A 17,129-nucleotide genomic window follows, 5' to 3' on the forward strand; every position below is an offset into this window, starting at 1 on the left:
GCTCATTACCAATTAAGCATTGTGTCAACGCCACAGCATACCTGGGTATTGTTGCTGACCATGTCCATCCCTTTATAACCACAGTGACCACATCTTCTAATGGCTACTTCCAGCAGGAGCGCAAATCATCTCAGATTGGTTTCTTGAACATGACAATGAGTTCACTGTACTCAAATGGCCCCCACAGTCACCAGACCTAAACCCAATAGAGCACCTTTGGGATGTGTTAAGTGGAACGGGAGAGTCATATCATGGATGTGCAGCCGACAAATCTGCAGAAACTGCGTGACGCTTTCATGTCAGTAGGGACAAAAATCTCTGAAGAATATTTCCAGTACCTTGTTGAATCTATGCCACAAAGAATTAAGGCAGTTCTGAAGACAAAAGGGGGTCCAACACAGTACTAGTAAGTACCTAATAAAGTGGCCGGTGAGTCTATATAGTTATCAAAGTCAATAGGTAGGAGAAACCAGCATTCTTCAAAATATCTTCTTTCAACAGAAGGAACTCAAAAAAGGTTTTAAACATGTCAAGGCTTAGAAAATGACAGAATTTTCATTTTTGAGTGAACTATCCCTTTAGCGCTAGATTTTAACCCAATATTACAAATAACAAAAATAGCTGCTGTACTAAATGATCATGGTTAATTGACTAAACACATGCAAGGAAACGCGGTAAATGAAATTTCAAGAGTGATAAGCTTTATATTGTTATTATATATCACATTCACAACATTTCTGTTGACAAAAGAAAATTTGCTCACAAAGCTCAGATTTAATGCATAAAAACAATGAAAAAAAAAACACATTCAAAACAGCATATAATTTATATGGTGCCATATTTCCAGCCTAATTGTCAATAAAGACCTAAGGGACATTCTTCATATTCAAAAGGCAATGCAATTATGGTACTACAATTAAAGTGTAATGCAGCAGAGTTTAATAAAAAACTTTCATTAGAGATGTCAGGAATGCAGTTAGTGCTCACTTCAAAACTCACAATTCTTTTGTTAAGGTTGTTCTAAATCTATACAATTAGTGGCACGACTAATTGTCAATATGTTTAATAATGATTAATAATAATAGCATAATAATAATAATAATAATAATAATTACACATTGAACATTCTTAAAGCAGCATCTGAAGTACGAGATTCATTTTGATTAATACAGTGCGGAAAATAAATTTTGAACACGTAATGTTTTTTTTTCCTGGGGATAATCTTTCTAAAGGAGCTGTTGACATGGAATTGAACAAGATTTTGGTAAAACCCAAACAGCACAAACAAAAATTAAACAAAACAAAAACAAATCAGGAAAAATATGTGTAATAACAATAAAATGACACAAGGAGAAAGTACTGAACTACTGAAACGTATTTAATACTTTATATAAAAGGCTTTTTTGGTGATGGCAGCTTAAGGATGCCTCTTATATTGAGAATGAAGTCATACGAATTGCTCAGGTGGGATTTTTTTCACAGACTTCAAAAGAGTGAAAAAATGTCATGGTTCTATGGGTCTCGTCTATCAAATCTGATCTTTAATTTGTATTTTATATTGGATTCAAGTCAGGTGATTGGCTGGGTTATTCTATGGCTTGCTTTTCTTTCTCCAAAAGCATTTGAGAGTTTCCTTGGCTGTGTTTTGCATCATTGTCTTGCTGAAATGTCCACTCTGGTTTCATCTTCATCATCCTGATAATGTTGGACTGAAGAAACTAATATTATTGATCGATGAGGAAAACCAGAGGGTTGCAGAATAACCACTAAGAGATTTCAGCTGCTGTCTGGGCTTTTACTCCCTTTGTACACCTCCCTTCCTTCATGTGTTTAATACTTTTTCACTTCATTTTATTATGCATAACTTAATTTGTAAACTAATTAGATATGTTTTCGTTGCATATATGAATTTCTTTGGTTGTTACCAACATCTGGGTAAAATTTCAAGTGAACGGCACCTTTAGACATATTTTTTATGAGAAAAGTGGTGATGTGTTCAATACTTATTTTCCCTGCTGTATACTGGCCTCAAATCTAAAACAAGAAACAGCTAATTAAATGTAAAAAAGTGTAACATCACAGCATCATTCATGGCAGATATGACAAGTTTGACACGTTCATTTCAGCTTGTGCATTAAAAACTAGCAATTTGCTCAATTTAAACAGAAAGACGAAGTTGTGTGTGTCATTCACTTTGGAATGTGACGATACAGATTTTTGCTTGTGGTCGACAAAACCACAAAACATTTAGTTTTTTGTATTGGAACATTGTAAACTTACCGGATTTGTGTTCCTCAACAGCAATTAGCTTGCTGTTGGGAATACTCAAATGTTATGCATATTACTACAATACACAGATAAAACATATAATAAGAGTCTTTTTACTTGCATATACAGTAGTGTATAATTGCTGACATCCTGATATTGAGGATTTCCGACTTGTGCAATTAGACCTGCTTTCATTTCCAACCACACATTTCTTATCTTAGTGCATGAAAACAATCTTTCCTTTAGTCTAGATTAAAATGTTCACACTCAAAAGTGTATAAACCACATATTCTCCACATTCTTAGTGTCACCTCATGGTGATTAAGGCATTAACTTGAAATGTCCTTTGAAGGCATTTTGCTTTGATGGTTTTGCCATTTCTTAGTTTACCCTATGAAGAAATATCTGTTACAAAATTCCTGGAGTGAACATAAAATCAAGTATTGTATATTAAGTTTAACTGCAAACATCTGTGCAGTCCCGTGCTCGCTGGAAGACCTGATACACACTGACCATAGGGAACATTGTGAGAGCTCCTATGAGAGAACCGGCCTGAATGAAGACTCCACACCAGAGCAAAGCTGCATGTCCTGCTTCATGAAGAAGAGTCCCAACCACCACTTTGAGGTATGAGAACAGTCCGGTGAAGACGATCCAGGACAAAATCTAAATGGAGAGGGAAGAGAATGAAGGGAATGATGAGAATCATAATACATGTGTATTTTATTTTTTAATAAATATCAGGACATAATAGTTCTAACAACTTAGTTCTAATAACTGATTTCTTTTGTCTTTGCCATGTTGACAGCACATGTTATTTCACTAGTTGTTTTGGAAAAAAATCGTATTTAGCTTAAAGTATAAAGCCTTAACTAGGTTAATTTGGTAACTAGGTAACACTTGGTTCATTAGATAAGTCACTGAAAACAGTGGTTTATATGAGCAATATCGCACTGCTACAAGTGTGATATTGCATTTATTCAACAGTTTGACGGCATAATCGTGTACATAAAAAAAAATAAATCAAACACGGAGAGTCTCAAAATCCTTTTGTATGAAGAACTACTTTCTTCCGCCATTCATTCACATCTGCGGCTGACGTCACTTTAGAACTAATATTTGAATGATTCTCTATAGAAATATCTAAAATTATGACAAAACAAGTAATTTAGCTGACATTTTTAGATTATAAGGCTGAACAACATGTAATGCCATCAGTCTAGAGACATTTCTCAGTATTTCTCTGTTGCAATCAGGATATCACAATAATTAACCCTGAAAAAACCCAAGCAAAGCAATCACTAGATTACTGTTGTGCTTGCGATAACGAAAAAACACTAATCACATGCAGGCATTTCTTTAGTTTTTCTTTTTACAAAACTAGTTTGCAGTAACTATAATAAACAGGAGACGCATTCGAGAAAAAAAAAAAAAAAAAAAAAACAGAAGGCCAACCAAAAAGTAACTCAGGGTTATAGAAAGAGTGTGCAAACACAAAATACATACATTACTGATAAGTGAGTCCCATCTCACACTAAATACACTACAATTCCTATGGTATAAATACAGCACTGCAACATAAAAAAGAGCAAGATTAGCCTCGAATGTCACTCTCCAATTTTTTAATGTTTTGTTCAGTCAGCCTGATCTCACGAGAAAACATCAGTATTTTACGTTTTGTCAGTTTAGCGGCTTATTTGTACTAATTCATACGAGTTCAGCTGTATGAAAATGTACTATTTTAAAAAGGAGGTGTGGCAATCAACCCCACCCCTAAACCCAACCGTCATTTGGTGATGCGCAAATCATACTAAATTGTATGAATTAGATTGTACGAGTTCATACGAATTAGCCACTAAATCAAAAAGTTAGGAATTGGCATAAGATTGCATTGGATCAGCTGTAGTTTTAAAATATGCCAATCTTTTCTCCTCTTAGGGCTTATTATGCAGTCTCTGTCATCATCTTGTGGATGGACAACTTCAACCATCATTGCTCTGCTCAATGACAGGCTGATGGATGCCGACGCACTGTATCTCAGAAATTATAAATATTTAAAATATGCACTATATCCTTATAAATAAACTGCATAGATGCAATCTAAACAACTACATTCTTGCCTAAAAAAGCCTCAAAAGTATATTATGTTGTCCAATAGTAGCAATATTTTTCAATATGTAGCGAGTTTATTTAGGTTGAGGAAGCTGTATGAGTGCTGTTATTCCGGAATGTCGCATGGCTATCAGCCAATCAAAATTCGAGAACCAGACAGAACTGTTGTATAAATGTAAATATATTTCATGTTTGTATAATTTAAATTTATATATAATATTTCTGAAAATTTTTTTAAATACTTTCATATAATTTTTAATATTTTATGCATTTATTTTATTATAAAAAATCCTTTGCTTTTTTAAATAGCACTGAAAATATATTTGATAATATATACACACATTTAAACATATATAGGACCAAATTTATATTTATGCAGGTTTGGTTGCATTTTAATATCTTTTTATTAACCAGTAAATGTACTCACTATAAGTTAATAAGAGGACTGTAAATAAAGTGCTATCCAAACTTCCCTGTGCACACATCACATGAGCGATTATGAAATTCGGTCTTCTGGACATGCATTTATGTTTTTTTTGTTTCGTTCTGAGTAAGTTCCTCTCCCACTCATTAATAAAACCCATTTACTAACCACTAGAGCAACTCCAAACTGGCTTCCTAAAAGTGGTGGACAGGGACTTAATGCTGCCAAGGCCATGAGATAGGCAGCGAAAATAATGCCTCCTATTGACATCATACCAAGACCAACGCTGGACCTGTAATAAAAGCTTTCATTAATTTCAAGTCTAAATATTCAGTTCACAGAACACAATAATAACATGACGGACATACATAAACAAACTGTACATACACATCTTTTTTTTGGTAACTATGTTTCTGGAGTTCATAGATGCACACTTGTTATTGTTTTGCATTTGTAATATTGAATGAATGCACTTGACAACATCCACTATGGATTAAAGTGCTCTATTTGAGGATATACAGAAGTGGGCATCTAACGTTGCGTCTGTAATTGCATACAACATAGGATGAATTCTCTATTATATAGAACACTACCTGACAAAAGTCTTGTTGCCTATCCAAGTTTCATGAACAACAAATAATAACTTGACTTCTGGTTAATCACTTGGTGTCAGAAGTGGCTTAAATGAAAGGTAAAGGCCTGAAAATAGAAATAATCATGCCTTGATTTTGAATTATATAATTAGGACAGTAAGGTCTGACTTTGCTTAGACAAAAGTCTGGTCACTTAACAGAATTAATGTACAGTGTAGAATATAAAGTCATGGTGCAGGGGAAAAATAATTGATATTGTGTATAACTCCCATGAGCTTGGAGGACTGCATCCACACATCTCTGCAATTGCTCAAATAACATATTAATAAAGTCATCCGGAATGACAAAGAAAGTGTTCTTGCAGGACTCCTAGAGTTTATCAAGATTCTTTCGATTCATCTTTAATGCCTCCCCATACATTTTACCCCAGACATGCTCAATAACGTTCATATCTGGTAATTGGGCTGGCCAATCCTGGAGCACCTTGACCTTCTTTGCTTTCTGAGTATAAGTAGGAGCGATATTCTTAAGATAGTGCCCTCTTCTGTAGATTGAAATGTAATTGCGCAGCACAAATGTCTTGATACCTCAGGCTGTTTATGTTGCCATCCACTCTCTCACAGGTCTCTCGCATGCCCCCATACTGATTGTAACCCCAAACCATGACTTTTCCTTCACCAAACTTGACTGATTTCTGTGAGAATCTTGGGTCCGTACAGGTTCCAATAGGTCTTCTGCAGTATTTGTGATGACTGAGATGCAGGTTAATAGATGATTGATAGGAAAAATCTACTTTCTGCCACTGTTCCAACCTGAACTTGAAGTCAAGTTATCATTTGCTGCTCTTACAACTGGGATTGATGACAAGACTTTTGTCAGGTAGTGTATATAAAAAATAATATGTGAGCCAAGTAATAATAATAAAAAAAAAAATCCTATTATTCAAAAACAGTAGATGTGAAGTACCCAGGTGACCCTCCACTGTATTTCTTGTTGAGATTCTAAAGTGCACACCTAATGCATACATTCTTATCCCATGAGGCCACATGAGAGAGTTTATAAATGAATGTGAAGCAGTTACTGTAGGTCATTTTATAATGACTACATAGTGAATGTAGTACATTCAAATTCCATTCATATTACTCAATATCAATAATTACTTACAATAATTACTTACTATTGATATTAAAAAACATAATTTTCTGATGGTTGGGAAGTTTGGGAAGAACATTTCAAATGTAAGACCTACTCAAAGTATGCAATTTTGTAAATATGGGGTACTCTAGGAACTCAGATGGGAATTACCTTAGTACGCTCAATTACCTTAGTATGACAAACATGGCCACAAAGCAGGCCAAAGGGTTTGCGATGTTTCCCAAGACGACAGAAAGGTGAAAGGTCATGTTGCCATAAGGAAGACAGGTGAAACTCTGTACAGATGGCAACACACCGTTGGTCAACGCATTGGATATTCCCAGCAAAAGAAGCATGTAGATATTGCGAGATGTCCAGAAGGCCACAACGGGAGCCTGTTTTTCAACTTCGACTTGCTCCTCAGAAACTGGAGAATCTCCATTTTGTAAAGGATGGGTCTCTTCCTCCGTGTTCCCCATTTCCTGCTTAGCTTTTGGAGCTTCTTCTGCTGGAGCCTGAATGACCACTCTGTATGTCAGAGCTAGGAAACTTGTGGCCGAAATTACAAGCATTACAGTCAAGATCCAAAAGAAAATTTGGGCTGGAAAGTTTTCTTTGAGATAATGGGCTTCTGTGCCATTGGATTTCTCAATGCACTCTAGTTTCCCTACACCCTGTCCCAAAGCGACCACACAAGGAAAGAGTGCACTGAGACCTTGTCCAACAAAGAACGTCCGGATATATTGTGGAGGGTACCGATACATAAAGGGTAAGAAGGTGACATTGGAAGTGCAGCAGAATAATGACAGTATAAAAGTAAGCAGCAGGAATGGGACAGATCTAAGCTCTCCAGAGACCATGGCCACCTGGGACCAAAATAGAGCAAGAAATGCGGATGCTACCACTGCTAGCGCTTGTATGATGTGGATGGCCAATCGCTCATTCAGCCATCCTGGAGCAAAGTGGTGTGTTAAAGTGACAACCACTGGTCCCAAATTCCCAAACGCAATCAGAACTGAAATATAGGCAGGCAAATTCCATCCTGTAAAGAAAGAACATGTTTTAAAGTTCTACAGATGTCAGGGTAAAACAGAAATTGCTTTCATGCTCTTAAACCAATGTATACCTTCAGGTAGAACTCCTACGACAACTGGCAGCTCAACCCATATTGAGTCTACAGAGATCCATGAGCCCATTCCAAACAGGGCCACAAGAATGTGTGTGACAATGGCATGATTCCACCATGTATCTGCCATTTATGTGTCTGGAAAACAAAGTTAAAGTTATAGTATACATTACGTCAGATACAAAAAACCTTATGGGTGCCAACCGTATGGGTGCCTTCTAAAGTTTTCTTCTAAATTTTGCATTTTTCTCAGGCTCCCATGTGCAGGTTCATTCATTTAACTTTTGTAGCAAGTAACAGGTTATTGCCATTGCCTGAAAAATAACTGAGCATAAACATAGGAGGCTGCATTTAGAGCAGAGATGCCCAAACTTGGGCCCACGGGTCTAAGTTGGCCCATGGTAACCTTTGATTTGGCCCGCTATCCCATCTGAGAGGTAGAATAATGGGGAAGGTTGGGGCAAATGCCTTGAACAGAGACTGTCAATTCTAATTGAACATAACCATTTGTTAGTTTGTTTAATTTTTGAGCTACAAAAAGCAAACTGAAATTAAATGTTTCAATTAAATGTTGATAACTATTTAATGTACAGCTGAAGTCAGAATTATTTAACCCCCTGAATTATTAGCCCACCCCCCCCCCCCCTTCCTTATTGTTTTCCCCAACTTCATAATAGTTTTAATAACTCATTTCTAATAATTGATTTATTTTATCTTTTCCATGATGACAGTAAATAATATTTTAGTAGATGTTTAAAAGACACTTCTATACAGCTTAAAGTGACATTTAAAGGCTTAACTTGTTTAATTAGGTTAACTATGCAGGTTAGGGTAATTAGGCAAGTTATTGTATAACGATGCTTTGTTCTGTAGACTATCGGAAAAAAAAACTGCTTAAAGGGGCTAATAATTTTGGTCTTAAAATGTTTTTAAAAAAATTTAAAACTGCTTTTACTCTAGCTAAAATAAAACAATTAAGACTTTTTTCAGAGGAAAAAATATTATCAGACATACTATGAAAATGTCCTTGCTATGTTAAACATCATATAGCAAATATTTTAAAAAAAAGGAAAAATTCAAAGGGGGTTTAATAATTCTGATTTTAACTGTAAATATCAATACTTGATGGATAAAAGACATCTCCATTGTTTCCAAAACTCTGTTGTGGATGTTTGCTATTATTGTAAAAAGTCCATTGTAAAATATAGATATATGTAAAATTATTTATATGATCATACTTTTCTAATATTAATAAAGGATTTACGCTCTCAAGTTAAATGTAAATAAGGGTGTATTTATCCTTTTGCACAATGCTGTGAATAATTTAGGATTGTAATGAGTAAATGCAGTAAAAATGTGAAACATACATATTCAGTGTCTTTTACTCAGATACCCCACTAAATGCAGTGATGTCTAACTTTACTGTGGTTTTCAAATGGCTGTGCAAATAATATAAAGTGCTGTCTTGAGCATTTTCAGGAAGTTTCACCAAAATCTGACTTTAATTGCATTGGAAGAATGTACAGAGTAAACTGATATTAAAAAAAAAAAAAAAAAACATGACAAAACCATTTGACTATCTTGTTCATAAACAAAGGTGTCAGGACTTTTCATCTTGATGACACTGACACTTTCATTGACATGAATACTTGCTTTTGAGGAATGAACTATCCATTTTGAGCAAGTAACACGCTTTTGCAGGTTGTCAGCTAGGTTTTGCAGTTTTTACTATATGTTTTGAGAAATGCGTTAAATGTAAATAGTGTTGTGAGAAATACAGCAAAGCAAAGCCACTGAGAAAAACTGTAAATGTCTTACTTTGCCAGATCATTTAGATTTGTAAAATAAAGAACAACCATGTAGATGTTAATATAATAAATAAAGTAAAAGTAAAGTAATTAAATTATAGTTTCTATAAAAATATATGACAACACATTTGCATGTTCAGTATTCGGATATCAATTAATGGCCAAACTGACCTGTAGGTATACTATGAAATATATATATATATATATATATATATATATATATATATATATATATATATATATATATATATATATATACATACATACATACATATACACACACAGTTGATGATTAGCACCCCTGATTTTTTTTTTCTTCTTTTTTAAATATTTCCCAAATTATGTTTAACTGAGCAAGGACATTTTCACAGTATGTGTAATATTTTTTCTCTTTCAGAGAAAGTCTTATTTGTTTTATTTCAGCTAGAATAAAAGCAGTTTTTAACATTTTAAGTTTAAAACTATTAGCCCCTTTAAGCTATTTTTGATATGTCAAGAGAAAAAACCATCGTTATACAATAACTTGCATAATTACACTAACCTGCCTAGTTAACCTAATTAACCTAGTTAAGCCTTTAAATGCCACTTTAAGCTGTGTAGAAGTGTCTTGAAATTTATCCAGCAAAATATTATTTACTGTCATCATGGTAAAGATAACGCAGTCATTAGAAATGAGTTATTTAAACTTTTATGTTTGAAAATGTGTTGAAAAAATTATCTCTCCAATAAACAAAAATTGGGGTAGAAAATAAGGGAAAACACAGGGGGGCTAATAATTCTGACTTCAACTGTATGTATATATGTAGTGCTTAAGTGTTTGTTTATTTTTTATTAAACGATAACGATGATCATGAATCTTCCTGTTCTCATTGTGCTAATTCCAGTTTTGCAATCACTGGTCTAGTGTAATGTGTAATGCATTTTCGATAAAGATAAAAAATAATAAACAAAACTTTAAACATTATTTCTTTCTACCTTTTTTACAACAATATGAAACATTAATTTGCAAATAGTCAGAATACATTACCTAAATAAAGTAACCTATTTAATGGTACTAACATCAGCCATTGTGTATTCTGTAATCAGGAACAGAGTATAATTTCTATATAATCTACTCAGCACTGTGTGTCTGTAAATAGATCTATAATGAATGCTGAACTTTTGCAAAATAAAATTTAAAACAAATTTTATTCAATTCATATTGACACAACTCTAGAATATTACATATATTGTACTACTCTAATATCTAGAGAACAAAATATAAACATTTTAATATAGCACATCAATAGTATATAATTAGTATTACCAGTTATTGTTGTATTAGTAATGCTGATAATTACTAATAAAATTAAAACTAATATTTAATAAAAGTCAGGACAAGTAGGCTGCAAAATGCTTTTATTTCGTGAAGAAAGTTCTATCAAAGAAATGTATAAAAAAAAAAATCGCTAAATGAACTAATGCACTATTTTGACAAAATAAAATGCACTATTGCACTAATTTCAACAACAAAAGTAACAAATCTGTTAGTAACATCTGAGAACAAATCTTTTTACTATAAAAAAGCAGAAGCTAATGCAAGTAGGTTGTATTCAACATTTCCATCAACACAATCAGTGAAACTCAAAATTCTCCCTGTAGCATGTCCCAAACATATTTTTTTATGTCAATTGTACTGTTCAATTTTTCTTCAGTTTGACTTTTCTGACCATTTGCTGTGCTTTTAGGGTCTGGAGGCGATGCTTGAGTTTGGGTCTGTTGAGTGATCAAGCACATTTTCAGTTGAAGGTGAAACGATACTTTTGTCATTTGGTAAGACGTCCTTCAATGTAGAAACCATGTCATTCAAAGAGAAGCCAATGTTACTTAGCTTTTTATCTCTAGAACCCGAAATGCTCTTCTGGTAGTTCAGCTCAGAGCGGATGACCTCACGTTTATGATTTAGACTGGCACCTTCCAGTTTTTGAAGCAATCGTTCAACATCTTGCTTGCTTTTACATGGGCCGCCATACTTTGAAATCGTTCCAATAATCATTTTCCTATAAATGTGCCCCTGAGCTCTTTGCTTTAGTCTAGATGCTTTCATTTTTTTTAGATTTGCACCTTCAATGATGGAGTAGGGTTTCGATATCCATTGCTGCATTTGAATGGTTTTCTGAGGCGATAATGAGGCTGCTGGTGATGTAGGTGTATCTGACACCTTTTGAGACGCAGGTTCTTGTTGTGCCTCTTTAGAAGCGCAACCCTCAGTCTGGTTGACAGCTTTATCAGGCCGTTTTTTCTTATATGGGTATGTGTGACCAAAGGGATACTCCCCCATCAGCTGTAAAAATGTACAGTTTGCCATTTGAACAGCTATATCCCCAGGCAGATCTTTGCAGTGTTTGCCGCCAGGTAAGAAATCTTTCAGATTGTCCTCCATTACTGCTGCAAGGGCTTTCATCATCTTCTGTAAACAAGTCTTCAAGAGAGTACCATACTGGTTGTCAGCATTGTCTCTGCAAAATCTGAATACTCCTGCAAAAGTCCCCTCTTGGATTGGAGCTTGTAAGAATACATTTACAAAGTTCTCCGGTTGCAAAAGGCGACTCGTGTCTAACGAACATTCCAGGAGTTTGTCATAGAGGCAAAAGATGTACCTACTGAAAAAAGGATATTCTCCATCGCTCTTTAAGAGTTGCCAAAAGGGACCTAAGACTTTGAGGTAGATAATGGCAACCACACAGACCAGAGTCTGCAAAGTCTTATCGTTTGCATCAGCATTGATGCTGTCCAACAGGATGCTTGAGTTGTTATTTAGAAGCTGCAGGTCGGATACAAATAAAGCAACTTCTTCATGATGATGAATGAGTCCAGCAGCTGCCTCGAAGTAGTTAATCACACGATTTGACCGATAAATAGGCAGACTTGAAGGGATTTTTCTCTCTAGGCAAAAGGCAAGCCAGAGTCTGCGGTAGTTGGGGTTGGTCACATCACTTGGACATAACATTTCAGATGCCATATTAATGTAACGAGTCACAGCACTCTCTTCGAAGTTGACAAAAGTCTGGAATCTGGGGTGCTTGTCGCGTCCGAGTTTCTCGGCTGTGGTAAACACTATATCTTTTTCGAACGAAATCATTTGCTGCTCAGTTACATCTATAAGTTCAAAAAGAAACTGGGAGATGTAGCGCAGAAAATCCAAAGGTGGGACTATTGGATGAGTGCTTGCTTTGACTTTTTCATCAAGGGATCTCAGATCATCATCATTCTTCAGCATTGCATTAAAGTGATTCTGAAGTAGATCCAGTGAAACCACCTTAGCAGCTTCATTTGGTCCCCCATATATGCCTGCCATCTTTTGCCAAGACAAGACAGCGATATCAAGAAGCGTGACATTGTCACCTGTGTCGGTTTTTGTATCTTCCTCTGGATTTTGGTTCTGGGATTGATGGGTCTGTGATCCCAGTTCCTTTTTTACAAACATTGCATGAGGCATTTGCTTTGGCTCATGCTGCTTTGGTTCATGCTGCATTGGTTCATGCCGCATTGGCTCATGTGTTTTCACAGTAACATCTATCTGTGAAATATTGAAGTGTTCATCTTCATCCTTCATTGCAGTAGTATGTTTATACATGCGCCGTTTTCTCTTCAGATGTGCTTTGTTCATTGCCACCCTCCTGTATTCAACATCATCAGCATCAGCTTCAGGAGAAAGATCGAACGGACTCTGAAGAAACTCTTCCAGCAATCCACGGCTTCTCTTACGGCTCCTCTGATTATTGCGGTACTGCATTCTGAAAATCCTGAGATTCCCACGTAGGAGCTTGTAGGCCCTTTGGATCTTACCATCACTACAAAATAAAGGCTCAAAGTTACGAATCCAGGACACTAAAACGACTGGGTCTAACTTCTCCCGTGAAATAAAGTTAGTCAATTCCAGAACTAGGCCATTTGTGAGAGCAGTTAATTTTGCACGATCTGAAAGGTCTGACATTTCAAGCAAATCTCTTCTTCCGATTCCGATGCTATCACATATAGGTCCAACAAATTCAAAGTTGACATCGGACTCAAAAAAGTTCTCTCTAGCATCTCCAGTAAGGCTCAAAGCTGTAGTCGTGTTTCTCTCAATTAAGCTTCGGAAATCAGCAGACTTAAACATTGGGATAATCTTTTGGAGCCATTGTATTAAATCAACCCATGAAACATCTTGTTCTTCTCTCAACAGCCCAATCTGCACCAACATGCGATTTTTCCAATTCTTTCCATCTAGCTCCAACAGATCCCCATAATGAGCGCCAAGGAAGTCATCAACAAGTTTGGAGTAAAAATCATCCTCTGGAAGACATTAAACAACATAGCTGAATTAAGCACCAGCAGCACATATATACATACAAAAGTCTAAATAAACACATATCCTTTACAGCATAGGTCTCAAACTCAGTTCCTGGAGGGCCACTGCTCTGCACAGTTTTGTTCCAACCCTATCCAACACAGCTGATCCAAATAATCGAGGTGTTCAAAAGAGTTGTAAACACCTTCAATATTTGAATCAGCCGTGTTTGATAGGGTTGGAGTAAAACTGTGCAGAGCAGTGGCCCTCCAGGATATGAGTCTGAGACCTATGCTTTACAGAAAAAGATGAGTCTCATAAGCTTCATATGTTCAAATCATATGTAGAACACACAAGAAACACACTTGAAATGTGTAGTTCTAGAAGATTTTCATGTGAAAATAAATCTGATTACTTGCTTATTTTCCCACATGAATATGTTCCAAAATCTGTTTATTTTACATGTGTTTTTTTCTGTAAGAGACATTTTAAAGTAACTATATTCTCTCTGTGTTCAAAGTGCATCTTTTAAAAATTATTTGTTTTGATTTTAGGTGATTGAAAACAAAGTAAAAAGTTATACTCACTGAGTTCAGCAGCAATGGTCTTAGCACTTGCACTAGAAGAACCAAAGTCTTGCAGGTCCTCCATAATTGAGCATCAAAGTGGCTTGGCTTGTTTTTTTAAACCATCTGGAGAAGCACGCTTCCAAATAAAGGCCAAATAAATGTTTTAGTAATAAAAACCATAGCATGGTAGTCCACAGCTAAGCTTAACGTGCAACAAGGATAATCCCTCACAGTATTTTACTGTGGTAAATATGTTATTTGTGAGACCATTGTTTTGATACTGGTATTACATGATTATAGCAGTATTCACCTTAAGCTTTTTTTAACATTCACATTTACTAAACACATTCTTGGTATACTTTAGGTTAAGTTAGTTCTGTAGTAAGTTAGTTAAATGGTTAATTTACACCAAATTCGGTTTTGCCTATTATAACTAATAAACACAAAGCAATAGAACTGTGGTAACAGTAACAGGCAGCACTTACAATATATATATATATATATATATATATATATATATATATATATAAAACACGTGGATTCATTGTGTGTGGATTCATTGGTAATGTTAAGTAAAATTACCTGTTGCAGTAAGCTGGATGAGTAGAATTAATTTGAACAAAAATAATAGTTGAAGAGTGGTGTAAAAGGTCATGTATATCATTGCTAGCTTTACTAGGATAAATCAAGGTCAGGTCACATATTGTGTCAACTGACAATTTATTAGTTAACGTTAACCTTGTATAACCGATGAACAAAATGTCCACGCCCCATTTGTGCACGCGGTTGCTTTTCGTAGCAGGTAACAGTTGCACGTTATTTGGTTATAATGGCATAAAATCGACCGATAAGCCTTGTTTGTTTGGGTTTTAACAATTTAAATATCCGACTGAACACTAAAATATTTATAATTTCTCAGTTTGTTCTTTCAACAAATCGAGAATAAGTCGATGCTGCGTGTTGTAAAGTCTGAAAACATGTCTGTGTTAATCTCTGATAAGAGAACTAACTTACCCTTGGTTTAAAGAACGTTATTAAGAAAAAACCTATTTAGAACTTGAACATTCAACGCATTCATACAATCGCGCCAATGGTAAGGCATGCTTTTACAAAACAGCAATTATAATGAGTTTATGTGAAATCTCAGAATACACTCACCGATTGTGCTTTGCTTTGTATGTAGTAGGTGTGTTGTTTATCCTTGTTTTTGTCTTTTGGACCCTTTGCAGTTTGTTTGTGGAGGGAGAGAGAGTCAGGGTTCCGTTTCGGCAATAAAGATCATGTAAACGGAGGAGCACCCACTCTACATCATGCACTTCCTATTTGAGTCACGTGTGCAACTGAAGCTGCTGCTACTACTACAGTAGTTTTAGCTATATATATATATATATATATATATATATATATATATATATATATATATATATATATATATATATATATATATATTAGTATTTTTTCAAGAATATTTCGATCAAATGCAAAAAGAGTGAGTCTAAGTCACTGTAATAACGATATATGTAGACATATTAAGACTTTAATTTAACATGCATTTTAAAGGATAATTCATTTGTTCATTCACTGATTTTTCTTCAGCTTAGTACCTTTTTATCAGGGGTCGACTCAGCAGAATGAACTGCAACTTACCCAGCATATGTTTTACGCAGCGGATGCCCTTCCAGCTGCAGTACTGGGAAATGAGTTATTATTATTATTATTATTATTATTATTATTATTATTATTATTATTATTATTATTATTATCATTATCATCATTATTTGTATTATTATTAATTATATTATTTTTATCACTTTTTATGTTTTGCAGAATACAGAAAACATTTTGATTGCAAAAAAGAGCTTGTTTAATTTGAATTTACATTTGAAGCTAATTTTACTCTCATTTCTTATGTTAAAAAATACCTACATTTAGAACCTTCAGGAAAGAAATGTCCTCACTGAAACCCGTTATTATTACCCATATTGACAAAAATCTATTTTAATACAAAAGGTGTATTTCATATGAGCTTTTTAATATTTTACTCTAATTTCTTTCTCACAGATCTACTTTATGTAAATGATATACTGTAAAACATAGATAAAAAGGTGCCAGTTGAAACAAACAAAAATGTCTTTACTAAAGATAGATTTTTTTAAAAATTCCTCATAAGAACATACAGAAAGAAACAAATAACCAATCATAGCAACATCTTAATCAACTAGGAAGTCCAAACAACAGCATCCACAATAAATAAATAAAATAACAAAATAATAAAAATAAAAACAAATAAATATAAATAAATAGCAAAATATAATGCAAGGGATTAATCATCTGAAATGTCTTTAACAGACTACATAGTTTAAGGGCTTTTTTATGTCTCATAACTGCCACTGTCACAATATTAACCAAAAATTACAGATCAGCTTCTGACAAAAAGATAAATATTTTATAGTTTAAAAAAATCTAAATCATGTATTACATATTTTAATCTTAATCAAACAGAAATGTCATCCCATAACTTTAAAAAAAATATTTGGCCTTTATTGACCTGTGCAACTTTTTAATGAAGATACAAAACGTTTGCGTCTATATCAGCGTGCAAAATGTCAAAGTTATTTCTAATTTATCCTTTTTTAGTGCAATGAATATTCTGTTTAAAAAGTTTACTCCAAACCATGTCAATATCTATGACTCCAAACTAGAGTGGACTAAGCGGACAGGCTAACTTCTAGGCAGAGCTTCCTCACTGAGAATTATACCGGATATGACTACATTTACTGACC

General features: G+C 34.5%; 1 protein-coding gene across 3 annotated transcripts; it reads right to left on the reverse strand.

The window, feature by feature from the left end:
- Positions 1-679: 679 nt before the first annotated feature.
- On the reverse strand, positions 680-15,645 carry slc52a2 (solute carrier family 52 member 2). Of its 3 annotated transcripts, none has more exons than XM_087293991.1 (5): positions 8,765-9,197; positions 7,658-8,274; positions 6,721-7,573; positions 4,973-5,096; positions 680-2,934 (listed from the first exon to the last, which is right to left on the reverse strand). In XM_087293991.1, exons 2-5 carry the CDS (start codon positions 7,785-7,787, stop codon positions 2,725-2,727), a joined length of 1,317 nt encoding a protein of 438 aa, XP_087150117.1. In that variant the 5' UTR covers positions 7,788-8,274; positions 8,765-9,197; the 3' UTR covers positions 680-2,724. The 3 variants fall into 3 exon arrangements, with proteins under 3 accessions (XP_087150117.1, NP_955950.2, XP_087150116.1); NM_199656.2 differs by lacking the exon at positions 8,765-9,197 and adding an exon at positions 15,505-15,623 and having other exon boundaries at positions 2,366-2,934; positions 7,658-7,795; XM_087293990.1 differs by lacking the exons at positions 680-2,934; positions 4,973-5,096; positions 6,721-7,573; positions 7,658-8,274; positions 8,765-9,197 and adding exons at positions 10,847-13,782; positions 14,365-14,482; positions 15,505-15,645.
- Positions 15,646-17,129: the final 1,484 nt, after the last annotated feature.

The sequence above is a fragment of the Danio rerio genome, chromosome 19 (assembly GCF_052040795.2).
Source record: "Danio rerio strain M-AB ecotype USA chromosome 19, GRCz13ab, whole genome shotgun sequence".
In the NCBI taxonomy this organism is placed as follows: Eukaryota; Metazoa; Chordata; class Actinopteri; order Cypriniformes; family Danionidae; genus Danio; species Danio rerio.